The 27867-nt window shown below is 44.3% G+C and overlaps 1 protein-coding gene across 1 annotated transcript in view; it reads left to right on the forward strand.

The window, feature by feature from the left end:
• LRRTM4 (leucine rich repeat transmembrane neuronal 4) overlaps positions 1-27867 on the forward strand; it is a 527460-nt gene that overhangs the window by 14828 nt on the left and 484765 nt on the right. The window contains exon 2 of the mRNA XM_069957993.1: positions 26188-27734. Coding sequence (XP_069814094.1) covers positions 26188-27734 — 1547 coding nt within the window. The remainder of the gene's footprint in view (positions 1-26187; positions 27735-27867) is intronic.

Here is a 27867-nt window from a genome sequence, read left to right on the forward strand (position 1 = left end):
TAGTAGCCAATCCCCCCCATATAGTGCCCCACATAGTAGCCTATGCCCCCCATATAGTGCCCCACATAGTAGCCAATCCCCCCATATAGTGCCCCACATAGTAGCCTATGCCCCATATAGTGCCCCACATAGTAGCCTATGCCCCCATATAGTGCCTCACATAGTAGCCAATCCCCCATATAGTGCCCCACATAGTAGCCTATGCCCCCATATAGTGCCCCACATAGTAGCCTATGCCCCCATATAGTGCCCCACATAGTAGTCAATCCTCCCATTTGTGTGGCCCGACCAGAAAAACAATAAATCAGTAACTCACCTGTCCACCGTCCCAGCAGCTCCTCTCCCGGCAGGGCGCGCGCTCCTATCATTCTCCGGGCAGGCAGCAGGGTACAGAGACACTGACTGTGCCGGACGTAATTCATGACAGAGGCTGCAGGTCACTTCCGGCACAGTCAGTGTCTGTATACCCCGCTTCCCGCCCCGGAGGATGACGGGAGTGCGTGCTCTGCTGGAGACGAGCTGCTGGACCGCGGACAGGTGAGTTACTGGTTTATTGTTTTTTTGATGGGGCCACATATAATGCGGGACACGGTGTCGTTCCGGGATCACGGGACAGCACCCCGAAAACGGGACTGTCCCGCGGAATCCAGGACAGTTGGGAGCTATGCATGCCTCTGTCTCACATTGTGTGATTGCTGAGATCAGGCTGATGATGCAGACAGGGAGCAGGGTGTGATCTCCCAGGAGGCTTGGCTGGATCCCCAATCCCCTGAGTGATTCATCATCTCTGCCTGGCCAGAAGCACGTGTGGCACTGATTTCTCTAATTGTGCAGAAGTGTGCAGTGAAATTAGAGCTGTGTTCACACATGTTGGAGTGTCATTGCAGTACTACAGCGTTTTCACAAAAATGATGCAGTAACACAAGTAAATGATGCTAAACGGCAGAGAGGATCAGAGCCTTATTGTGGGGCTCAACTTCAAAGATAACAGATGCTTGATCATAATATGTGGGTGGAAATGAAAAGCAAAAAAAAAAAATCAAAAAGTTCTTTACTTTATTCCAATATCAGCGTTACAGGTAGAGAATACAGCGTGATGTCTGGTGTTACAGGTAGAGAATACAGCGTGCTGTGTGGTGTTACAGGTAGAGAATACAGCGTGCTGTGTGGTGTTACAGGTAGAGAATACAGCGTGCTGTGTAGTGTTACAGGTAGAGAATACAGCGCACTGTGTGGTGTTACAGGTAGAGAATACAGTGTGGTGTTACAGGTAGAGAATACAGTGCGCTGTGTGGTGTTACAGGTAGAGAATACAGCGTGCTGTGTGGTGTTACAGGTAGTAACTGTGTGCTGTGGTGTTACAGATAGAGAATTCAGCGTGCTGTGTGGTGTTACAGGTAGAGAGTATTGTGCGCTGTGTGTGTTACAGGTAGAGAATACAGTGTGCTGTGTGGTGTTACAGGTAAAGAATAGAGTGTGAATAGACCACAATGAAATCATAAATTACTGCAATGTGTGAACACAGCCTGGATGTTCTGCAACAGCTTTGGGCAGGGAATAGGCAGGGGGGAGGACTGTGATGAACACCTGAGGGAAAGCATTGCATTCTGGAACCTTTAGTACTGTGTACAACTGATAACCAGGAAGTGCAGAAACACAAAACAGAACAAAACCCCCCAAAACAAATGGATTTTTGGTAGTTTCAAAACTGGGATAGATATGTAAGTAATGCTTTATGCTTCTGCAGAGGTTTAATTTTTTTTAACCTCTACTTGGAGTTCCCCTTTAACAGTGAGGACCTGGCTGCATATAGCAGCCTGTCCCCATGCTTTGAAGTGAGTTCAGCTCCTGAGCTCACTTCAAAGCACCGGCAGACTCCATGATGTACGGGTACGGCAAGGGTTAAGTGACAGGATTCCATGACGTACCCGTACGGCATGGATCCTTAAGAGGTTAAAAGCATCTGAGAACATATACAGTACAGTAGTAGTACAGTCAGCGCACCACCATCTCCATCCTTTACAGTGCTGGGGTGGGGAGGACTCTATACAGTAAAGGATGAGTGAGGAGTTGGTGACTACTGTACTATAATTGCTGGTTTTGTTGAACATTTCTTGTTTAAAATGTACTGTACAGTATAGTGATGTTCTGTAATGTACTGTAGTGATTAAACTGGGCACTTTTCTATAGTTAATTATTAAACACATTTACATTATTTCGTATGGGAAGAAACTGCTCTGTTCTCAAACTGCCTCCCTGAACCAATTAAGTTCGAGAACAGAGGTGCAATTGTATACTGTATATACTGCAGCACTGGATAAACATGGCAGTTGCTATCAGTGTTAATGACTGACATTAGTGATTATTCTGTAGCGATCATGGTATTTGAATGGCTTACTCACCTGTTTTATTGATGTTCAGTGGCCATTCAGCAACTCTGCAACAAAATCACTGGGTGGCCATTGTCTAATAAGGCAGCCAGAGGCCTTTACTAGACCAGCCATAGTTACTGTTGATTAAAGGAGTTATCTAGGCTTAGAAAACATGGCTGCTTTCTTTCAGAAACAGCACCATTCCTGTTTTCATGTGTATTGCAGCCCAGTTTTATTGAAGTGAATGGAGCTACATTGCAGTCCCACACAGAACCTGGGGACAGGTGTGTTGCTGTTTTGTAGAAAATAGCCTTGCTTATTCTAACCCTTGATAACCCCTTTAAGGCTATGTTCACACTACGTAAAACTACGGCCGTTGTTGCAGATGGCAACAACGGCCATACTTTTGGCGCGTTGGAACAATGCCTTAGTTTTAATGGGATCCCGGCCGGAGCATATACACATTGTATACCCTTCCCTTGCGGCCCCCGCAAATAACTGACATGTCAGTTTTCTGCGCCCGCAATTCAATGAATTGCGGGCGTAAGAAACACTGTCAGTTCACACTATGAAGCAAGCTGCTCCGGACACTTGCTTCATTGTGTGCTGTGGGAGGTTCTGGTGTGGGCAGAGCTCTGCGGCCGGACAGATCATCTGGCCGGTACTTAAGTATCAGCCATGATGATCCGGGCAGAGACCGGCCGTTCCGTGATCAGGCCGGGTCACGGAACGGCCGGATGTTCACGTTGTGTCAACATAGCCTAAGTCTGCGTGAGGAAGACTTTACCAGCAGAGTGCTGGTGTAGTGCAATATGATAGAATTGATTAGTATAAGCAATCTATAGATTGCTAATAACAGTTCCCATGGGGAGTTTAAAAAGTATAATTAAGTTTAAGAAAAAATAAGAATAGATCAATTTAATTTTAAATTATATTTTTTAAAAGTGATAAAACAAAGAGTTTATAAATTGTTCAGTATTGTGACCATAATGACCCACAGACTACAGATAACCTACCGTAAAGTGCACTGCGAAAAAATAAAAGCTCACAAAAAAATTTGCAGAATTTCTTTTTCAATTCATACAACAATTTTGTGGTTCTCCATTACACTTTGGCAATCAGTTCTTTGTGGATTTCAAATGTATGGACAGCTTTAAAAAGTATGTTTAATTCTTTGTACTGAATTTGTAAGTTAGTTTTGTTTACCTTCGCTTCTACAGCTTCTGCGGCTTGCTGCGTAGTCTTCAGTTTTTCCTGTACATTTGTCACATTTGACTCCCTGCTGCAGACTGCCTTGTATCTGCTCTCCTCTCTCTCTCCAGTCTGCATAAGCTGTCATTTAAGGCTTCTCTTGCCCCTGTGAAATCTTTTAGCTGGTGTGTCACTCAGTAGTAACTCACTGAGTAGTATCTAATTGGTAGGAAAAAAAAAAAAAGAAGACTATTCAGAAAGTTTCTTTCATATTTTACATTCAACATAAAAGGTGTCCATTGCCTTTAAAATCTGATGTTGTAGTGATTGTTTTTCTGTTCCATCGGATTTGTTTAAGTAAAATTTGCATGATAAAAATTGTGTGTGTTCAATTTTTTTTTTTATTATTAGCTTACAGTAAATTAATGTGGGCAGCTTTTTAGAATGTACAGTTGTAAAAGACTATGCATTCTTGGTCAAAAATGAAAAAATTGTGCAAAAAGTTTGGGCAGCTGTTTGCCACCTCCTAATCAGTAAAGTGGGTCCACAGAAAGTTATTAGACTAGTTGATAAAATACCTTTAACGTGTTTTTACTTTATGAGAATAAAACATGCTAAAAAATAAATAAATGGATCACAAGTGCTTACTGCACTGCCCTGGCCTATAACAGAAAATAGGCGATGATTAAGCGCCAGAATGCTCCATACTGTAAACAATAAAATTGGTCACACAACAACTATCTACTTTCTATATAGAGCCATGAAATTACTTTCAGCTTTAAAGCTGTGAAGGAAATCAACTTTTCTAGACTGCTTGCATTGAGATTTTTGTTGGGGTATACCCAACACTGTTGTTGTTTTTTGTTTCAATAAATAGTTTGAGATGAGGAAATCACCATTTAATGCTTCTACAAAAATGCCTTCCTTTCATGATATAATATCATTCTAGTGCAGATTTTTTCCATGAATTTCACTAGCAAGTAATATTCCTAACTTTTTGTGAGCAGTGTCTATGGTTTATTCAGGTTGTTTCCCCTTTTTCAAATTTAATATTCAAGTTTCCTCCCATTGTTTTGCACTTAATACCCCATAATGACAAAGTGAATGCAGAATGTAGAATCAGGCATCATCAATCAGCATAATCAGCGCCATAGCCCCGCCTTTTGGGACATCATCGGCACATAGGCCTTGCCCCCTCAGCGGCCATTGGAAGGGCCAGCCTAAAGGTCTAGGCCCCACCCCGACTAGGTCGGCCCACACCAATGGCAGCTGAGGGGGCCTATGTGCCAATGATTTCAAGGAGGGACGAGGCTACGGTGGTGATGTGGGCAGGAATAAGTGGCGATGCGGCTGCGAAGCCCCATCCAGGTAGCACAATTCGCAGATGATAAAAGATCAGCAACAGGCTCATAAATCCCAGTCTAAAAGTGCAGCTTGGGCCAATCCTCTTCCACAACGAAATATCACTTCATGGCAGCAGCCAGTCACTAAAGGGTTGATGATTGGCTGACTGGACAGCTTTTTTGTTAGTACTTCCTTTAGTACATTTAAAAAATATTTTTTTCCCCCTAGACCCTTTAAATTTAGAAGAGGTATTCCGGGGAAAATTAATAAATTGGCAGTGGAAAGGGTTAACCAAGGTTAACCCTTTCCTAATATACTTACCTGTCCTGTATTGCCCCCCCAAGGAAATCTCCGGTCCAGTCACGTGAGGGTACAGCCTGCGACTCGCGATCCCCTGTCCTTCCGGTTCGGTGACGTCATCTGGTCGGCGTCCGCTCTCCTTCTCATTAGCAGCAGAGCACTGAACTCTGACTGGCTGGCTAGCGTGTAGCCAATCAGGGTTTAGTTTCTCTGCGTCCCCTGAGGTTGCTGTACCAGGGGTTGTGGGGGCTCAGTGCCGATCACCAGTTACATGGGCCGGCACTGCACTGTTTGTGTAAATTACTATTGGCATTTTACCCCTTTTTTTTTTTTATTCAGTCATGTGATTCCAAGTTTTCCCTATAGTCTATGGTAAAACATCCAATGCATGCCTTCCACAAAGACTAAAAAATGCAGAGAAAAATGTCTTATGGTTACTGTGTTTTACTTTTCCCCATAACTTTCCGCTACCGTTGCAACATTTTTGACCACCCCCCCCCCAAAAAAAAAGCCATATGCCAGATTGCAATAGTACATGAGAACAAAACCTTCTCTAACAGCTATTCACAGGATTACAAGCCCTATAGAGAATTAATGGAGCATCGTCCCTCTGTTTAATTAAGGGGGACACTTTTCCCACATTCTTGTGACCACTGGGACCCGTACCAATAAGCTTGATATCCCCTACTCTATGGATTTAAAGGGAGAACTGGCCTGGCCAGTATCAGACTGGGGTACCTTGGCCTAACTGGGAATTTGATTCTTGGGGCTCACCCTAAATACACCAGATATAACAGCACCAAAATTTTACATTATTATAGTAACTTTGGCACTGAGCTGTGTATGTGAACAGCGATGCTAGCTCACTGCTAGTAAATTGTCTATGCAAACTGCATAATGTGGCACTTAAGCTTCTTGAAAGGAAAAGTCCCATAAAACTAAACAAATCTCAAGTAAGCAGGGGGGTGCAGAAACATAATAACGAAAGTATACTTACCCATCCCTGTGCCCCTGTAACTCTTCCTTAATGATATCCATTAGTCACCGGCCTCCTGCAGCTCCTCCAGGTGTAACATCACATACTCGGCTGATGGATCGCCCGCGTCAGCCATTCATTGACTGGGGATGGACACTGCTGCAGTCACTGACTGGCTGAGCAGACAATCCATCAGTAATGTGACATTGCAGCTAAAGGAGCTGGGGCTGTGACATACACAGAACCTGGTCAAAAATGACTGAAAATTACTTCAAGTGGCTATGGTACAGAGAGCGGGCGCAGGGGCACAGGGACTGGTGAGTATAGTTTCTTTATTATCTGTGTAGCAGGTGTAGGCATGTGTAGCAGATCTGAGGGATTACATGCCGTCCTGGAGCTCCTAGATAGGGACCCCCCACCTCCTGTTCAGGGGTCCGCTAAGAGGAAGGGCCCACCGGGGGATTCCCCTGCTCCCTGGGGCCTACCCTACATACACCAGATATAACAAGCAGCAAACCTTTACATTACTATAGCAACTTTGCACAGAGCTGTGTATGTGAACAGCAATGTGCCAGTTATGTTTCTTGCAAGGAGAAGTCCCATAAAAACTAACTAATCTCAAGTAGGCAGGTGGTGCTGAAACATGATAAAGAAAGTATACTGGAACCTGTTTAAAAAAAATGACTCAAAATGACTTCCAGCGGCTATGGGAGAGCAGAGCAGCGGCACGGGGACTGGTGAGTAAAGGTTCCTTGTTATCTTCCGCAGCCAGATTACTGAATAGAGGCAGTGAGTGACTGGGTGAAAGGCATGTGTAGCAGTGCTGGGGGATTATATGTCGTCCTGGAGCTGCTAGTTCGGGAGGCCCACCTCCTGTTCAGGGGACTATCAAGGATAGGGCAACCGGGGGATTCCCCTGCTCCCCTGTGGGCCAGTCCAAGCCTGCGCCTATGATAAAAATTAAGAAATCGCAAAATCAGCAGTTTGATTAGTTGCTGGGGCAACTGAGCCAGTTTCACTTTACACCATGTTTGATAAATCTCCCCCATAGTCTCTAAAATTCAATCATTATGCTTTGGAAAGCTGAGCAAATAAATAAATAAATAATTGCATTGTAGCATTGAAGCATTAATTTAAACATATATAATACTGCTGCTGAGAGTTAACCAATTGAACACCATCACCTTCACTCAGAAAATGGTGTGTAGAGAGCTGCAGGGCTGATTTCTCTGAGCTCTCTTTATGGTGTTGGTAGGATCTTATAAGATCATGGGCTTAAGCTACAAGGCATATACTCCCCTTTTATACACACACACACACACACACACACACACACAGCAACAACAATAACAACAACAACATGTAGTGAACAACACTCACTATAGAAATATATTGACATGGCAAGTGAGGACAGCATCTCTTGAAAATACAAAACTCTTTATTGAGCCAATTGCATACAAAACCAATATTTCGGCTTTAAAAAGGTACTGAGACTTTCTCAAGTATTCTTGAGAAAATCTCAGTCAAGTATACTTATGCTTTCTTCCAGCCAATACCATCATAAAGACTTCTCCTGCCATCTTTTTTCTGAAACTTTTCTGCAACGTCCACCTCCTGTTCAGGGGTCCACCAAGAGGTAGGTCCCGGGAGGTCTCCAGGCCGATGGGGTTGATCCCCACAGCAGGGACGGCAGGCCAAAGTAGCAGGCCTCATGTTGTAGAGTGTCAGCAATTAATGCATGATGAAGGCATTGATGGCCTACCTGTTCCCCAGACCCGAATCCAGTTAAGAACATCTGGGACATCATGTCTCCTTCCATCCACTAACACCACATTGCATCACAGACTGTCCAGGAGTTGACTGATGCTCTAGTCCAGGTCTGGAAAAGATCCCTCAGGAGAACATCCACCACCTCATCAGGAGCATGCCCAGGCATTGTAGGAAGGTCATACAGGCATGTGGGGGGCAACACACACACTATTGAGCCTCATTTCCTTGTCTAGAGGCATTTTCATGAAAGTTGGAATCCGCCTGTAATTTGACTTTCCACTTTGATTTTGATTATCATTCCAAATCCAGACCTCCATGGGATATTATTTATGATTTGTAATTTTTGTGCTTTTATTGTTCTCCATGCATTCCACTATATAATCAATAAAGATTTGCAAGTGAAATATTTCATTAGTTGAGATCTACGTGGTCTTTTAGTGTTCCCTTTATTTTTTTTTAACAGTATATATGTATTCTAAGTATGAATATGACCTAAATGATCAAGATTGTCTGCTAAAATGATGTTGAAATATTACTTTATATACCACAAATCTCTGAGAAAAATATCTTTATATGAGACAGGAGAGTTTATATTGTTATCATTAACCTTCCTTGTTATTCTAGTATAGTTACAGTAAAATAGCTTAAAAAATTGTACAAAAAATATTTCTAATTTGAACAAATCTATTTTATACATAACACAATCTAATCATGTAAGACCTCTTTGTAAAATACATGCTATGGTATGTTATACTATACTTGTGCTTAAAGAAATGCAATAGTGCCACCTAATGTACAATTTAAAGAAGCAATGTTTTAGCATTGTGTCTGGACCAAAAGCATATACTATGTGTACAGGTATAAAAAAAATTACAAGTATTTCACAAGGATGTGACAAAGGGGAATTTATTATTTCATTTAAACAGCTTTTTGTGTATCTATTGTGTAAATAGTTTAAAACTCCTAGGTGGAAGTTGCGTTGACATTTGCAGTGAGCAGCATAACTCAGAAAACCTCACCTAACGATGTTGTACCAAGAGAACAACATCTGTATTAGTATGATTGTAGCAGCCCACGATCCTCTCCAGGGAGAGTTCCTCCAGTAATCAATTAATAAAAGTGCTGCAGAATCTTTTGTGCTATATAAATAAAAATTATTATTGTTATTACAAGACAGAAATCCTATACAATATGAGGTACTGCACGCAAGTCCTAAAGCAAATGTACCACTAGTACACTGCTTTTTTTGCTTTTAACATGAATGGATCGTTGCCGCTGTGGGGATGCCAGTGCCACAGTCCTTTTTTTAAACCGCCGCCTGGTTCCTGAGAACAATGTCGGGCTATTATCAAGCACCAGCCAGGCATGAAGCACTGGGGACAGGCTCACCGGCCCCAAGTGAGGCGATCTCCACTCCCCTCTGTGACGCAGCTCCACTAATTCAGGGGCCTGGGGGTGCTTGGCAATATGGCAATAGACTGGCGCCGTGCACGGGGACCGGGTGGCGGTTCAAAAAGAGGACTGCAGCACCAGCATTCCCTGCGCCATCTGTTCATGTAAAAAACAAAAAGCAATATACCTAGTGGTACATTCACTTTGAGCTGTTCACCCCTCTTTCACACATAAACAACACGTTTCTAAGTCCCGATGAAGAAGGTGCTGTCCAAGAACGTATTCATTATAACTTTTATTCAACTATTTAAGGGGATCCTGGGTAGATCGTGTGAACGACACATACCATATGGGAATAAAAGTAGTAGAAATAGGAGAAAAACCAATGTGGTTAACTACAGCTGTTAGGGGGACAATAAATGATAAGAAACAAGCATTCAGACTACTAAAACAAGATGGTAGTGGGGAAGCATTGAGCAACTATAGACAGAAGAATAGAATGTGTATAAAACAAATAAAAGAAGCAAAAACTGCAACAAAAAGAAGGATTGCCACAGAAAGTAAAACCAATCTCAAAATGTTCTTCACCTATGTAAATAACAAAAGACTTAAAACTGAAAATGTTGGTCCCCTCAAAAATAATCTGGGTGCAATGGTGGAGAGGGAAGAGGAAAAGGCCAATCTACTAAATATTTTCTTCTCTACTGTATTCATAGAGGAGAATCCCATAACAGAGGATATGACTAGGGATAATTTAAATCCTCCCATAAATCTCACCTGCCTAACACAACAAGAAGTGGGGCGACGCCTTAAAAACATTAAAGTGATTGTACCACCAGGCCCAGGCTGAAGCACCGACCCACCCTTAGTGGGAGGAAACCCCCTCCCCTCTATAATAGGATTGCATTGATTCTAATGGAGTTACGTCATGGAGGGACTGGAGTTTCTTCCCACTTAGGGTGGGTCGGCCTGCCTCCAGTGCTTAAAGTGTCACTGTCGTGAATTTTTTTTTGCAGAAATCAATAGTCCAGGCGATTTTAAGAAACTTTGTAATTGGGTTTATTATCCGAAAAATGCATTTTTATCATGAAAAAGCAGTTTGAAGCTCTCCCCCCTGTCTTCATTGTTCTCCTATGGAGAGAGCTAAAGAAAAGACCAAAACAGGACAACAAAGGAGTTAATCTACAAATCCCTCACGGGATATCTCCTGTGACAGTCACCAGTGACCTGTCTGAGCTCGGATTACAGTTGTCACCCAGCTCCGTGCCTGTAATCCTCTGTTATCTGCTTTCTGCTGCCGGCTAACTCCCTCCTTCCTCCTCCCCCCTCCCCTCTCCCTAGAACAGACAGAGTACGTCTCCTGCAACAAGTCACAATTTTCAGATTTTTCAGAGTAGATGAAAAAGAGGAAGGAGGGGGGGGACCTGGAAAAAGGCTTTTTACATGCAGATAATGGCAGATTTGGCTAATAAACCCAATTACAAAGTTTCTTAAAATCGCCTGGACTATTGATTTCTGCAAAAAAAAAAAAAATACGACAGTGACTCTTTAACCTCTTAACCCTTTAAGGACATGGCCCATTTTCGTTTTTACGTTTTCGGTTTTTCCTCCTTGTGTTTAAAAGGTCATAGCACTTGCATTTTTCCACCTAGAAACCCCCATGACCCCTTATTTTTTGCGTCACTAATTGTACTTTGCAATTACAGGCTGAATTTTTGCATAAAGTACACTGCGAAACCAGAAAAAAATTCGAAGTGTGGTGAAATTGAAAAAAAAACGCATTTCTTTTATTTGGGGGAAATGTGTTTTTACGCCATTCACCCTGGGGTAAAACTGACTTGTTATGCATGTTCCTCAAGTCGTTACGATTAAAACGATATATAACATGTATAACTTATATTGTATCTGATGGCCTGTAAAAAATTCAAACCGTTGTTAACCAATATACGTTCCTTAAAATCGCTCCATTCCCAGGCTTATAGCGCTTTTATCCTTTGGTCTATGGGGCTGTGCGAGGTGTCATTTTTTGCGCCATGATTTGATCTTTCTATCGGTACCTTGATTGCGCATATACGTCTTTTTGATCGCTTTTTATTACATTTTTCTGGATTTAATGCGACCAAAAATGCGCAATTTTGCACTTTTGGATTTTTTTGCGCTGACGCCGTTTACCGTACGAGATCAGGAATGTGATTAATTAATAGTTCGGGCGATTACGCACGCGGCGATAGCAAACATGTTTATTTATTTATTTATTTGTTTACTTTTATTTAAAACCTGGGAAAAGGGGGGTGATTCAGACTTTTATTAGGGGAGGGGGCTTTTTACTATTAACAACACTTTTTTTTTTTTTTTTACACATATACTAGAAGCCCCCCTGGGGGACTTCTAGTATATACACTTTGATCTCTCATTGAGATCTCTGCAGCATAGATATGCTGCAGAGATCCATGAGATCGGCACTCGTTTGCTTTCGGCTGCTGCAGCCGAATACAAACGAGTGCCGAGCCGAGGACGGCGCCATCTTGGACGCGTCCCCGGCCGGCATCAGTAACGGAGATCGCTCCTCCGGGACAAGGTCCCGGAGGAGCGATCTCCCCCACTAGACACCAGGGAAACGTTGCCTCCGGTAATCGGAGGCAGCTGTCAACTTTGACAGCTGCCTCCGATTAGCTAATTAGCGGGCACGGCGATCAGACCGTGCCCGCTAATAGCGGCGGTCCCGGGCTACACGCGGCACCCGGGATCGCGGCACTTCAAAGCGGGGCCGCCGCGCGGCCCCGCTTTGAAGTGCAAGTGAGGACATAGGACGTACCGGTACGTCCTATGTCCTTAAGAGGTTAAGGACATATGACGTACCGGTACGTCATATGTCCGCACTAGCACTTCAAAGCGGGGCCGCGCGGCGGCCCCGCTTTGAAGTGCCGCGATCCCGGGTGCCGCGAGTAGCCCGGGACCGCTGCTATTAGCGGGCACGGTCTGATCGCCGTGCCCGCTAATTAGCTAATCGGAGGCAGCTGTCAAAGTTGACAGCTGCCTCCGATTACCGGAGGCAACGTTTCCCTGGTGTCTAGTGGGGGAGATCGCTCCTCCGGGACCTTGTCCCGGAGGAGCGATCTCCGTTACTGATGCCGGCCGGGGACGCGTCCAAGATGGCGCCGTCCTCGGCTCGGCACTCGTTCGTTTTCGGCTGCAGCAGCCGAAAGCAACGAGTGCCGATCTCATGGATCTCTGCAGCATATCTATGCTGCAGAGATCTCAATGAGAGATCACAGTGTATATACTAGAAGTCCCCTAGGGGGGCTTCTAGTATATGTGTAAAAAAAAGTGTTGTTAATAGTAAAAAGCCCCCTCCCCTAATAAAAGTCTGAATCACCCCCCTTTTCCCAGGTTTTAAATAAAAGTAAACAAATAAATAAATAAATAAACATGTTTGGTATCACCGCGTGCGTAATCGCCCGAACTATTAATTAATCACATTCCTGATCTCGTACGGTAAACGGCGTCAGCGCGAAAAAATCCCAAAGTGCAAAATTGCGCATTTTTGGTCGCATCAAATCCAGAAAAATGTAATAAAAAGCGATCAAAAAGACGTATATGGGCAATCAAGGTACCGATAGAAAGATCACATCATGGCGCAAAAAATGACACCTCGCACAGCCACATAGACCAAAGGATAAAAGCGCTATAAGCCTGGGAATGGAGCGATTTTAAGGAACGTATATTGGTTAACAACGGTTTGAATTTTTTACAGGCCATCAGATACAATATAAGTTATACATGTTATATATCGTTTTAATCGTAACGACTTGAGGAACATGCATAACAAGTCAGTTTTACCCCAGGGCGAATGGCGTAAAAACACATTTCCCCCAAATAAAAGAAATGCGTTTTTTTTTTCAATTTCACCACACTTTGAATTTTTTCTGGTTTCGCAGTGTACTTTATGCAAAAATTCAGCCTGTAATTGCAAAGTACAATTAGTGACGCAAAAAATAAGGGGTCATGTGGGTTTCTAGGTGGAAAAATGCAAGTGCTATGACCTTTTAAATACAAGGAGGAAAAACCGAAAACGTAAAAACGAAAATGGGCCATGTCCTTAAAGGGTTAAGCCTGGGACTGGTGGTACAGTCACTTTAAAATCTATAAGTCACCGGGTCCAGAAGGTATCCATGCTAGAGTTTTGCAAGAATTAAGTACTGTGTTAGACAGACCCTTATTCCTAATATTTAAAGATTCTCTAATGACAGGGATTGTTCCACAGGACTGGAGCATATCTAATATCATATCAAGAAGGGGTCAAAGAGTGATCCTAGAAACTATAGGCTCAGAAGTCTAACATCTATAGTGGGTAAATTATTTGGGGGTTTGTAAGAGATGCTATACTGGAGTATCTTAATAACGCAGCACCAGCATGGAATTATGAGGGATCGGTCCTGTCAGACTAATCTGATCGGCTTCTATGAAGATTTAAGTTATAGACTGGATTTGGGGTGGCTGTGGATGTTGTGTATCTGGACTTTTCAAAGGCATTTGATATTGTGCCGCATGAAAGGTTGGTCTACAAAATGAGGATGCTGGGACTCGGAGAAAACATATGCAAATGGATAAGTAACTGGTTGAGTGATAGAAAACAGAGGGTGGTCATTGATGGAACATATTCAGATTGGGTTTTAGTTACTAGTGGGGTACCACAGGGGTCAGTGTCGGGTCCACTTCTTTTTAATATTTTTATTAATGATCTTGTAGAGGGGCTACAGAGTAGAATCTCAATTTTTGCAGATGATACTAAACTGGGTAGAGTAATCACCACAGAGTATGATAATATCATATTAAAGAGGGATTTGGAGAAGCTGGAGGCTTGGGCGGTGAAATGGCAAATTAAGTTTAATGTGGATAAATGTAAGGTTATGCATTTGGGCCGTAGAAATAATAAGTACAGTTATGTGCTAAATAATAAAACATTGGGTAAAACTGCTTATGAAAAGGACCTGGGGGTATTGGTGGACAGCAAACTCAACTTTAGTGATCAGTGCCAGGCAGCAGCTGCCAAAGCTAATAAAATAATGGAATGTATCAAAAGAGGCATAGATGCTAAAGATGAGAACATAGTTTTGCCTCTTTATAAATCACTCTTCAGACCACATAAAGAATACTGTGTACAGTTTTGGGCACCGGTATATAAGAAGGACACAGCTGAACTGGAGCAGGTGCAGAGGAGGGCAACAAAGGTCATTAAGGAAATGGGTTGGTTACAGTACCGGGACAGGTTATCAAGCTTGGGGTTATTTACGCTAGAAAAAAGATGTCTTAGGGGCGATTTGATTACAATGTACAAATATATGAATGGACAGTACAGAGATCTTTGTAGTAGTCTTTACTCCTAGGTCTGTAACTATGACAAGGGGTCATCCTCAACGTCTAGAGGAAAGAAGATTTTAACATCAGCATTGACTCAGGTTCTTTACTGTACGAGTGGTAAGACTGTGGAACTCTCTGCCACATGAGGTTGTTATGGCCTATTCATTAAATAAGTTCAAGGGAGGCCTGGATGCTTTTTTGAACAACATGATATTACAAGTTATGGGCATTAGATTTCCGGTGATACGTTAATCCAGGGATAATTCTGATTGCCATTGGAGTCGGGAAATAATTTTCTCCCTGCGATGGGGCAATTGTCATCTGCCTCATAGGGGTTTTTGCCTTCCCCTGGATTAACACAATAGGGTTTCCCTAGGTTGAACCTGACTATCAAACTTTAAATAAAACAAAATTCAAATAGGTATTTAGTGTGTTAAAGAAGAACTACAGCGGTATGAAAAAAAAACCCCAAAACATAGTCACACACATTTTATACTTTCCACCCCTCTGGTGATGATCGTCGCTTGAATCTCCCCCCCAGCCACGTCCCCGTCAGCTCTGGTTGTGTATTCGGAACTCCCTTCCTTTTGGGTTCCAGTGAAGTGAATGGGAGAGAAAAGGCTACTGGTGCACATGTGCAGCCTTTTCATTGGCTGGAGGGCATCACATAGCTTCCAGAATGCCTTTTCCCTACCATTCACTTCTCCAGGAAGATCCCGAGGAGGAAGAAGATCAGGTGCGCCCCCGTGCTTTGATGACATCAAAACAAGATGGCACTGGGAGAAGAGGACTTAGTAAGGTATGTATGCTTTCTTTTACTTCTGGGGACCGCAGCTATTATGTACTAGCGTGATTGTCAGTCGAATGCTGAGCCCGCTAAGACAGTTAGCCTAGAGCAATACAGCACTGATCTCATGGATCAATGCTGTATTATGCATACTCTACTGATCTCTATGTAGATCAGTGTAGTTGTATTAGATGTCCCCCATGGGAATCATGTAATTATCCCAGACAAGGATGCGGGTGTTATTAACCCCTTAACGACATCTGGCGTACGTATACGCCCCCGCAGGGTGGGCTTTAACGCAAACGGGCGCAAACGCAATACGTACGCCCGATGTTTCCCCGATCGCTGTCGGTCGGGGAAAATGGCCTGCTATAATGTATAGCAGGCCATCTCTGCTCGTCGGCACGGGGGGTGATTAACCCCTCCCGTGCCGACGATCGCTGCTATATGCTGATCTATACAGATCAGCATATAGCAGCTGAAAACAGCTTTTCCGGGTCATCGGTGACCCGGTGACCTGGAAAGCAATTCGTCCGAGACAGCACCAATCGCCATTAGTGTCCCCACCAAGATGGCGCCGATGCCAACCCCACGATCGCCGTGATAGGCCGGCCAGTACCGGCCGGCCCATCATGGCGATCTAACTGTAAAAAAACAATTTTGTCGCGTTCTGCACCCCTCAGCTAGGTAGCTGAGGGGTGCAGAACAGGTGTGTGTGGTGGCAGGTGTACCATACTCACCTGATTGGGCATCCGGAGCGACGATCTGCGGTCCGCGCCGTCCTCTGCGTCTTCTTTGCTTCACTTCCGGGTTCGGTCGTCCAGCGTCGGAAATCTTCGAAACGCTCGGGGTCCTCGGGTTCGGCGAGTCTCGGCAATCTCCGGCAGCGTCGCTCTACTGCCCCTAGCGGCTGATCAGTGAATATCATTCACTGATCAGTTGCTTTGGGTTAAAAAGATTTTTTTTTTTTTTCAAATTTTTTTTTTCTTTTTTTGCGCCCTAACGCTGCTGAGTGCTGATCAGCATCGCACGCAAGTGCGCCGCTGATCAGCAACTCCCCCTTATAGCGTAGGGGCGTTTTCCCCCCTATATCCTACCGCCACTGGCTGCTGATAAGTGCCGCACATAAGTGCGGCATTTATCAGCAGCTCCTTTCTTGGCGAAGGGATATTTTTTCTTACTGACAAAAAAAACACGTAAAAAACACTACACTACACCACACTACATGAAATAAAGTTTTACACTACACCACTACACATTTACATACCCCATATACCAATCCCCGTATAAAGATGGCCCCCAAGGTGTTTTCGGTGTCGGACGTATACGTTATTATTGCCTCCGACACCGAAACAGCCAGTGAGGATGAATGGGGGGATCCTTCTTTCCTCCATTCATCCTCATCATCCTCATCATCCAGTGACGTGTCTGGGGGTAGCGTAGCGTACGCTGCCCCCCAGACACGTCTTTTCCGCCAGTACCGTCCCAATAAGAGATGACGGTATGGCGTGAAATTCTACAAACTCTGTGAGTGTACCTCAGGGTACACTTACAGATCCAGAGTACGTGCACACTGCGGAATGGCGAAGGATAACCCTTTGTGCATTCCGCAACTGGCACCCGCTGGCGGACTGATGCGGGCACGCGTCTCCACCCGTGTCATAGACTCCATTCTATGCATGGGCGGATTCCGTCGTCCGTCCAAAGAATGAACACATTGGACAGAGGGCAGAATCCACCCGTGCATAGAATGGAGTGTGACAGGAGCGGAGACGCGCGCCTCCATCAGTCCGCCGGTTGGGTGCCAGCTGCGGAATGCACAAAGGGTTATCGCCATTCGCCATTCCGCAGTGTGCACGTAACCTTAGAGTGTATGAAGGAAAGGACATCCAATCCACCCCCAGATGCCCCCCCCCCCAATCCTCCGAGTTAGTGGGAAGATCGTCGGGAACTGATCTTCCCACTGCTAAAGGTTACCACCTGTAACTTTTATACCAGCGCCCCCTCTTTCAGTCCCCTCGCTGCCCCGAGCTACTGTAGCTTGCGGCACGATCCGTAAATATCAGAAGTAGTAATAAAGCCTAATATTTAGCAGCCATGGAGCGGACCCAGCGCTTCTGGATATGAAGGACCCCGTATCGCACCAGGACAACATTTTCCAGGTGACGTCCCCCACACTGGAGAAAGGGAGACCACAGAAGAAGTGCAGAGTGTGGCGTAACAGGGGGGATCAGGAAGGACACCATTTTCCAGTGTGACACCTGTCCTGATCACCCCGGCCTCTGCATACTGGATCGCTTCAAGGCGCACCACACGTCATTTGGGGTTCTACATTATCTAATTTTCTTTCCCTTATTCCTATTTCAGGGGTCACGTTGATCCAGGGATTATTTCTGATCGCCATTATGGAGTCGGGAAGGAATTTTTCCCCTGTGATGAGGCTACTGTCGTCTGCCTCACGAGGGTTTTTTTGCCTTCCTCTGGATCAACACAGGTTGAATTTGATGGACACCTGTCATTTTCAACCCTTATAAACCAATAATTGGCCTAATACCCCCAAATAAATTAGATATGGTCCCTTTTCTCCCCAGCTAAATAGGTATGGCCGCCATTCCCATTAGAGGATGCCATGATGCAATTACAAAGCCTCTGTGCGGCCAGGACAGTAAAAACCCCCCACAAGTGACCCCATTTCTGGAAACTACACCCCATAAGGAATCTAACGAGGCAGTGGGGATATGGCCCCCTGGTGACGGCCACATTTGGGCCGTGAAATGAAAAAAATTGTATTTTTTATTTTCATGGCACATGTTCCACTTATGTGCCCGTCACCAGTGGGGTCCATATGCTCACTGTACCCCTTGTTGGTTTCCTTATGGGGTGTAGTTTCCAGAATGGGGTCACTTGTGGGGGTTTCTACTGTCCTGGCAGCACAGGAGCTTTGTAATTGCGACATGGCCTTCATCCTCCATTCCAGCCTCTAAATGGCGCGCTGTCCTTTTGGTCGCTTGCCCTGTGCCCATATGGCACATTATATCCACATGTGGGGTATTTTCGTACTCAGGGGAAATTACCCTACACGTTTTGTGTTCACTTTCTTTTTTAACCCCTTGTGGAAATAGGAAAATATCAAGGCTAGACCAACATTTAGTGTAAAAATGTTAATTTTTACACTAATCATTCATCTTGTCTAGATTTTTTCATTTTCACAAGGGGTTAAAAGATAAAAAAACACTAAATGTGTAGAGCAATTTCCCCTGAGTATGGAAATACCCGACATGTGGACATAAAGCGCCATGCGGGTGCAGGGTAAGCCTCCAAAGGGAAGGAGCGCCATTTGGCTTTTTGAGGCTGGATTTGGCTGGAATGGATTTCGAGGGGCCATGTTGCATTTAAAAGGCCCCTGTGTTGCCAAGACAGTTGAACCCCCCCACAAGTGACCCCATTATGGAAACTACACCCCTCAGGGAATGTAACAAGGGTGTAGTGAGCATATGGACCCCACTGGTGACGGGCACAAATGTGGAACAATATGGCGTGAAATGAAATATTACATTTTTTACACTATAATGTTGGTTTAGCCTTAAATTTTTCATTTTCACAAGGGTTTAAAAGAGAAAAAAACACACAAAATGTGTAGAGCAATTCCCCGAGTGTCCGTAAATACCCCACATGTGGACATAAAGCGCATGTGGGTGCAGGGCAGCCTCCGAAGGAAGGAGCGCCATTTGGATTTTGAAGGCTGGATTTGGCCAGAATGGATGATGAACGCCATGTCGCATTTACAGAGCCCTCGTGCTGCCAAAACACTGGAAACCCCCAAGTGACCCCATTCTGGAACTACACCCCTCAAGGGATCTAAGAGTGAGGATATGGACCCCTTGATGACGGCCACATTTGTGCGTGAAAGTGAAAAAATGAAATTTTTCCCTTTCACGTCACATTGTTCCACATTTGTGCCCGTCACCAGTGGGGTCCATATGCTCACTGAACCCTTTGTTAGATTCCTTGAGGGGTGTAGTTTCCAGAATGGGGTCACTTGTGGGGGGTTTCCAGTGTTTTGGCAGCACGAGGGCTCTGTGAATGCGACGTGGCCCTTGAAATCCATTCAAGTAAAATCCAGATTGCAAAGGCCAATTGGCGCTCCTTCCCTTTGGAGGCTCGTCCTGCGCCCGCTTGGCAACTTTATGTCCACATGTGGGGTATTTCCGTACTCGGGAGAAACTGCGCTACATGTTTGGTGGTTTTTTTTCTTTTATCCCCTTGTAAAAATGAAAAATGAAGGCTAGCAACATTTTAGTGTAAAAAATAGAATTTTTTCCTTTTTTACACCACATTGTTCTGAAAATCTGTGAAGCACCTGTGGGGTCCAAATGCTCACCGCACCCCTTGTTACATCCTTGAGGGGTGCAGTTTTCTAAATGGTGTCCCTTTAGGGGTGTTTTTTTAGGTTTTGGCACCCCAGAGCCTCTGCCAACCTGAAGTGGTACAGTCAGAAATGATCAAATATAACGGAGCCATTGAAATTCACTAGGCGCCCTTGTATCTGAGGCTTGTGGTTGTGTCAATAGCGCAATAGGGCCATATATGGGGTATTTCTATAAACTGCAGAACGGGGCAATCAATATTGGGGTGCATTTCTCTGGTAATAGGTTTATCATTATGAAGATATTGGATTACAATAAAATCTCTGCACAGAAAATAAAAATTTCAAAGTTCTTACACACTTCGCTTTTATTTCTGTGACTCCCCTAAAGGGTTAAAAACTTTCTGGATGTGCTTTTGCAGAGTTTGGGGTGAAGTTTCTGAAATGGGTTGCTTTGTGGGGCTTTCTAACATACAGTCCCCTCAAATACACTTTGAACCTGAACAGGTCCCTAAAATATCTGATTTTAAAATTTACAGAAAATTTGGAAAATTGCTGCTAATGTTTTAAGCTTCCTATTGTCTAAAAAAAATGAAATATAGTTTAATAAATGCCGCCAACATAAAGTAGACATGTTGCTAATGCTGCTCAATATATATATATTATGTGGCATAACCATTTTCTGTATAAGCAGAAAGGTTTCAAAGTTTGAAAAAATGCATTTTTCCACATTTTTCACGTTATTTGGAGTTTTTTTTTATAAAGATTCGTTATGAGTATCGACTCCATTTTACCAGAAATGTAAAGTACAATATGTCACGAGAAAACAATCTCAGAATCGTCCGGATAGGTAAAAGCATCCCGAAGTTATTAATGAATAAGTGACACTGGTCATATTCATAAAATTTGTCTCTGTACTTAAGGCCATTTCAGGCTCTGTCCTTAAGGTTTATAAAACCAAAATGTACATATAAATAGCAAGCCTTAAGCTCATTCTATCCTCCATGTTTTTACCCTGGAAGTTTGCTCAGTGTACATGCTTCATAAGTGGCAGAGCCTCTAATGTCACAAAAGTGGTTGAATCATGAAAAAACAGGAAATAGGGAAAGGATTAAAATATTGGTCAGGAGTGATCGCTATCAAATAATAAAAAGTTTGTTGCGGTTTGTCGACTTCACAAAAAGGTCTGCCCAGAGGACCATCTTTTTTATATACTCAGTTGAATCCAATTAGGTGGTACCACCATTGTGAACTTATGTTAGGATCAATCCTGTTCAATGCAGTTCAAATCTGAAAACAAAATTCTCCAATTTCTGCTGGGTGTCTCTCCAAATCACATAGACGTCATCTATGTATCACCACCACCTCATTACCCAACTGAAGTGGTGGGACATATAGATGCATCCACTTCCAAGGGTGTTTTGGCATACATAGGTGCCATGTTACTGCCCATGGCAGTACCACGTCTCTGCATGTAAAGGTGCCCTGAAATAAAATAATTGTGACTGAGGTGAAAGATCCAAGTAGCTATATCATAATGCTCTTGTAATTAATGGGGTTTATCGTGAGGTCATGTGAAAAGAGACTAAGTTTTGACAGGAAGTCTTGTGTGTCTCTAATGTGGTGGCATACAGTTTTAGGATTTTATCCAAAAACATTGCATGTGACTTAAAGTGTCACAGTAAATAAAACTTACAAAATCTAAATCAACAGTAGAATGTGAAATAAAGCAAGTTTGTAATAATTAAATTAAATATCATTATTTTTTTGTTGTTGTTATCATGCTGTAAAACAAAGCTGAACTTTCCAGAAATCCAGGTTCACTCTCTCAAGGCATTTAGCCTTGTGCTGGTTGAAAAAAAGAGACTAAACACATGAAGTCCTGGCCATACAGAGAGAGCTCAATGTGTCCATCAATGAGCCGAAAAACAAAAACATTTTTATAGCATCTACATAAGGGAAACAAATGATGCCAGTCAAACTGGTGAGGATCAGGTTAACCCATATCTGGTGTAGTGCAGCCATTCCTTTTCCTCTAGGTCTGTATTTTAAATGTTCTCTCCTTTCTGATTGGCTAGCACTCCTCCCTTGTAAGACCCATGTGACCCAATCAGCAAGGAAGCACCTGTGCACATATGGTAAGTACCTCCTCTTTCTCCTCTTCTACCTCCTGTGCATTGGTGAGTAGTAACAACCTTGTTCACACTTGTGTTGCTTGGTGGCGGCCTTCTCCGCCAGCCATGCCTGCGGGTTGTAGGGGAGCCCATGGGTTTTAGTCCTTTGTAACAGTGGGGTTGCAGAGTCATTCTTTAACCCCCTCCCCTGTTGGTGCTTGCATTGCGGGGTTGGTGGTCGCTTAACAGCACAGTGTTTTATGTTGAATCTGAGTTCATTAAGATTTTATAGAAAACAAAGTATATAAACACAATACAGAATCGTTTCCTTTCATACAAGCAAAGCAATCTACAATCCAGTAATGTGATGAGAAACAGGATAACATCGGCTTAGGAGTTCAGGATTTTTTACTACTGGCACAAAACCCCAATCAAACTTCACTTCAGGTAGACATAAGCCCAAGGTAGTGTACAGGAAACAAACATTAAAGAAAAAAGACAAAGACAAAGGGATAATGCCAAGGAAAGAGAAAGCAGTGACCACACCAGCCACAAGTGAGCACGCTACAAAAGGGACAAGACAAAAAAGAGGGAGTGAAAGAAGCAGGTACAAACACCCAAAAACTCCTCTCCGTCATGGGTTTGGAGAAACTACATATCACAAGGATTCAGAGACCGAACCCAGTCCAATAACAACATAGATGGCCCAGGGAACTCAGCAAAATAAGCTCCTAATATCTACAAATTGAGTTGAGTTCCGCCAGCCATTTCCGTCATGGAGGTACACACCGAGGTCTTCCAGTGTCTATGGATGACCAGAACGGGCAGCTGTCAAGAAGTTTTCTCAAATTCCTTTTAATCGAGGAAATGGAGCCCAGAATAGTTTGGTAAGGCACATTGTGGAGTATAGCAATCTGCCTCCCGGGAATATACCTCATGCACATGAAACGCTTGATCCCAAAAGTATTTTATCACAGGGCATGCTCACCATATATGCAAGATACCCCCTCTGAAGACCTCAGACCCAGTAGGCTCCAGAGCGACATTACAAAGCTGAAATCAGCAGGTCACCTATACCACCTCAATAGAGATTTTGTAGTTCTTTTCTTTTGCGTGTGAGGCCATGGAAAGACCATGTCTATGAGTACAGATCTTCTGACCTGTTCCCTGAAAAGTCATAGAGTAATCGGCTTCCCACTTACTAAAGAATGGGCCTGGCCTGCATTACTTAGTGATTGGAGCGACTGATAAACTCTAGAGAGTGTCCGTGGCCCCGACGCATCCGAAAGAACCCAGTTATCAAATCAAGAAAGCCCCTTAGGGAGAGCAGCTCTAGACACGCGAGCCTGAAAAAAGGACTGGAGTTGGCTATATTCCAGGCAGAAATTGGAACATCAGGGTGAGCGGATCTAAGTGCTCCAAAGTGGCAGAGCACCCTGAGGAAACACCTGATTCAACGCACTCCAAAAGAGCTGTCTCACGCCAAAAGGTGTGTCTCCAGCGGAATCCAGGTTCAAACAGCAGAGACATCAAGCCAGGTGAGAGGAAATGCCATGTTTATTCACCCATTAATCCCAGATGCAAAAAGACATGAGAGGCCAGAAAAGGCCAAGAGGTCAGGTCACCCCGATCGCCTTGAGAAAGCCACGGAGACTTGAGAAGGTCAGAAAGGGCGAGCGACCTCTCCACCGCAACCCACAGCTTCGCCCAGTCAGCAGAGCGACCAATCCAGCAGATGAGTGAGAATTGCTGCCTCAATAGTACAACTGGTCTGGGACACCCCGCCTCCCGATGTTTCGGTTTAGATAAAGTTTCCCGCCCACTCTTGGACGCGATGCCTGACAACACGAAGCGTGTAAAAGCGCAGAAGCCTTTTAAAAAAGGAAGCAGACACATGAATGGAACAGTCTGATACAATACAAGAACCTAGGGAGTATGTCCAGTTTGAGTACAGTCATGCGGCCAAACCATGACAAATATTTTGAGTAAATAGGCAGATAGCATTGACAATATCTTAGTCTGCAATGGTGCATATTAAAGGTCAACTCCAGATCTCTTTCCTTTTTAGCTTATTTAACACACATTACAAAGTTATATAACTTTTGTAATGTGTCTAATTTGCGGTCTAGCCCCAGGCTTTTTCATTGGCTGGACCACATCACATGGCTTCCAGCTTGCTCAACCCTAATTGGCTGGCTTGCTGGAAGCCATGTGAGCGCGCCAGCCAATGAAAAGGCTGCCATGCGCATGCACACACCGCTGCCTTTTCTCTCCCATTCACTTCACACAAACCCTGAAGTGAGGGAGTTCCCGAAGACTGCGGCAGGAGGTGACAGAGTCGTCGGTGGCGAGAGATTCAAGTGCCGATCATCACCGGAGGGATGGGAGTATGATCTGTGTGTGTGTCTGTGTTTTTTTTATTTTTTTCAGGCCCTGCAGAGTTGTCCTATAAAGAGGGAAAGAAGATGGAGCTGGGAAAAAGATTTGAACACCGAGGTAAGTAATGCATTCCTCCCTCCACTTAAAATCAAAGCCATGTCGGAGGCCATCAGAGTGCAAGGAGAGAGATACATTAAGCACCTCCATTTTGGAGAGATTCACTTGAAAATTACTCAGCTTACCAAATCTATCAAACACAGAAAGGATAGTGGGGAGGGACACCTGAGGTGAAGTCACATATACAGCAGATGATCTGCATACCGCTGCGTACCATTCCGGATGCAGAAGGCCTCCGACAGGATCCATTGGCTCGAACCTCTGCACTGGGGTTCCATAACCTGATCTATAAAAGATCGTTCGGCACCGATCTGTGCCAGAGGAACCGCCAGTGCACCCTGTCGAAGCCTTCTCGGCGTCTACGGAGAGAAGGCAGAAAGGGAGTTTTCGTTCACTGGGCGAGCTTCACGCCAGAGTTGAATCCCACCTGCTCCAAAGCGGTAAGCAAGAAGTTTAGAATAAGCTTGATTGTCCACAGTTGAGCAATGAGATGGGGCAGTAGCTCCCACAACCAAAGGATCTTTGTTTGGCTTGGGCAGGACCACCACGTGAGCCTCAGGGATTGGCGGGGGAAGGGAGATGAGAGCGCGATAATCTTAAGGACTTGAGCATCAAAGTGCCAAGGTAGAGTTAAAAAGGCGTTATAAAATTAGGCGGTAACCTGTCCGTCCCAGACTCTTACCAGTTCCTCTCTGGCACAGAATGGTGCCGGACGATCTTTTATAGATCGGGTTATGGCTCTCTACATGAACCCCAGTGCTAGAGTTCGAGCCAATGGATCCTTTCGGAGGCCTTCTGCATGCGGATGGTACGCGGCGGTATGCAGATCATCTGCTGTTATATGTGACTTCACCTCAGGTGTCCCTCCCCACTATCCTTTCTGAATTGATAGATTGGTTAGCTGAGTAATTTTCAAGCGAATCTCTCCAAAACGGAGGTGCTTAATGTATGAATCACATTAGGGATCACGGTCACCAAGCGGTAAGCAGAATTTAGAATAAAGCTTGATTGTCACAGTTGAGCAATGAGAGGGCAGTAGCTCCCACAAACCAAAGGATCTTGTTTGGCTGGGGCAGGACCACCACGTGAGCCTCCAGGGATTGGCAGGGAGGGACATGAGGGCTCAATACTATTAAAGGCCTTGAGCATCAAAGGTGCCAAGGTAGACTTAAGGCCCTTTAATATTGGGCAAAAAACCTGTCCGGCCTGGGACTCTTACCATTTTTGAGAGCAGAACTAGCCACCTCATTTCCTGGCGAGAAAGGAGAGTTTCAGCCTCTATCTCATCAGAATCAGCGTGGGCAAAGCAGTCTCTTGGACTATCCCGAATTCTGGCCTCCCAAAGTAGGCAGGCATATCAAAGTAGGCTCCTTGGATATTTATACAGGCCTATAGAAGGCCCCAAAAGCGTTTGCTATAGCCCTTGATGGTGAACCAAATCTTGACTCGGGAGGCGTAGGACGGGATTATAGTGAAAAGGTGTGTGTGAAGATATCGAAGCTAAGCTCTGCCACTTTATGGCTTGTTCGTAATAAGCAACTGCAAAACCTCCCTGCCTCCGATCCGCAGTCAGAGATTAGGTCTTGAATTCGTTCCCTCACGGACGAAATCGGACCCATATTCTGGAGTAGATGTTTTAGGTGATTTTACTGAGGCATTCAATTCCTTTCATAGTGATTTAAGCTTAGCACCTCTTGTATCCTTGTGGTTTTTTGCAGGGTTCCAACCGATGAATCAACTGAAAGGCATGAGTTTATCCCTGGTCCTGCTACCTGTTCTGTTTGTAGTGATTGTTTTGGGGGCACAAAAAGCTTGTCCAAAGAACTGCCGGTGTGATGGGAAGATTGTGTACTGTGAGTCCCATGCCTTCAGAGACATCCCGCAGAATATTTCAGGTGGATCACAGGGATTGTCTTTACGTTACAACAGCATCCAAAAGTTGAAGTCGAACCAGTTCTCCGGCCTTAACCAACTGGTCTGGCTTTACCTTGACCACAATTATATCAGCTCGGTGGATGAGGATGCCTTCCAGGGTATCAGAAGGCTGAAGGAGCTTATATTGAGTTCTAACAAAATTACCAATCTGGCCAATGCCACTTTCCATCCAGTCCCTAACCTGAGAAATTTGGATCTATCCTACAACAAGCTTCAGATGCTCCAGTCTGAGCAGTTCAAGGGTCTTCGTAAGCTTCTGAGTTTGCATCTACGTTCCAACTCTCTCAAAACGGTGCCGGTTAGGGTATTTCAAGACTGTCGTAACATGGAATTTTTGGATGTGGGATATAACCGGCTCAGGAGTTTGTCTCGCAATGCCTTCGCTGGCCTCCTGAAGCTGAAGGAGCTTCACCTGGAGCATAACCAATTCTCAAAGGTGAACTTTGCTCACTTCCCTCGACTGTCCAACTTACATTCTCTATATCTGCAGTGGAATAGGATCAGGTCCATTAGCCAAGGATTAACTTGGACTTGGAGTGCCCTGCACAACCTAGACCTGTCAGGAAATGACATACAGAACATTGAACCTGGCACCTTTCAGTGTCTCCCCAATCTACAAAAGCTTAATCTGGATTCCAACAAGCTCACCAATGTCACCCAGGAAACCATAAATGCTTGGATATCCCTGACCTCGATAACACTGTCTGGAAACATGTGGGAATGCAGCAAAACCATATGTCCTCTGGTCTTCTGGCTTAAAAACTTTAAGGGAAACAAAGAGAGCACCATGATCTGTGCCGGCCCTAAACATATTCAAGGGGAGAAGGTTATCGATGCTGTGGAAACCTACAATATCTGCAACGAAACTCCTGTGTTGGTGACTGAAAGAGCTTATCAGACAACCAAAGCTCCCCCAAAGTCGCAATTCATACCCAAGCCTACAGTGTACAAGTTGGTGAGTGTATCTCCAACTTCATACACACCTAGCCCTTCTCCTGGCCTTCAGACCCCCATGGCAGAGCAAGAGTACGAGCACGTGTCCTTCCATAAAATCATAGCTGGGAGTGTGGCGCTTTTCCTTTCCGTGGCCATGATCTTATTAGTCATCTATGTTTCATGGAAAAGGTATCCAGCCAGCATGAAGCAACTGCAGCAAAGCTCCATGATGAAGAGAAGGCGGAAAAAGGCCAGAGAGTCTGAAAGACAAATAAGCTCTCCATTGCAGGAGTACTACGTGGACTACAAACCTTCCAACACAGAACCTATGGATGTATTGGTTAATGGATCAGGACCCTGTACATATACAATCTCTGGCTCCCGGGAATGTGAGGTATGAAAACATGAAACCCTTGAAATGATACTAAACATTTTGCTGCTGTTAAGAGTCGTGGTAAAAATCTGTGACGTTTGAGATGTCCCCGATCTCTAAGATGAGTTACCAGGCTTGATAGTTAAAAAAAAAA

The sequence above is a fragment of the Dendropsophus ebraccatus genome, chromosome 1, assembly GCF_027789765.1.
Source record: "Dendropsophus ebraccatus isolate aDenEbr1 chromosome 1, aDenEbr1.pat, whole genome shotgun sequence".
Taxonomy (NCBI): domain Eukaryota; kingdom Metazoa; phylum Chordata; class Amphibia; order Anura; family Hylidae; genus Dendropsophus; species Dendropsophus ebraccatus.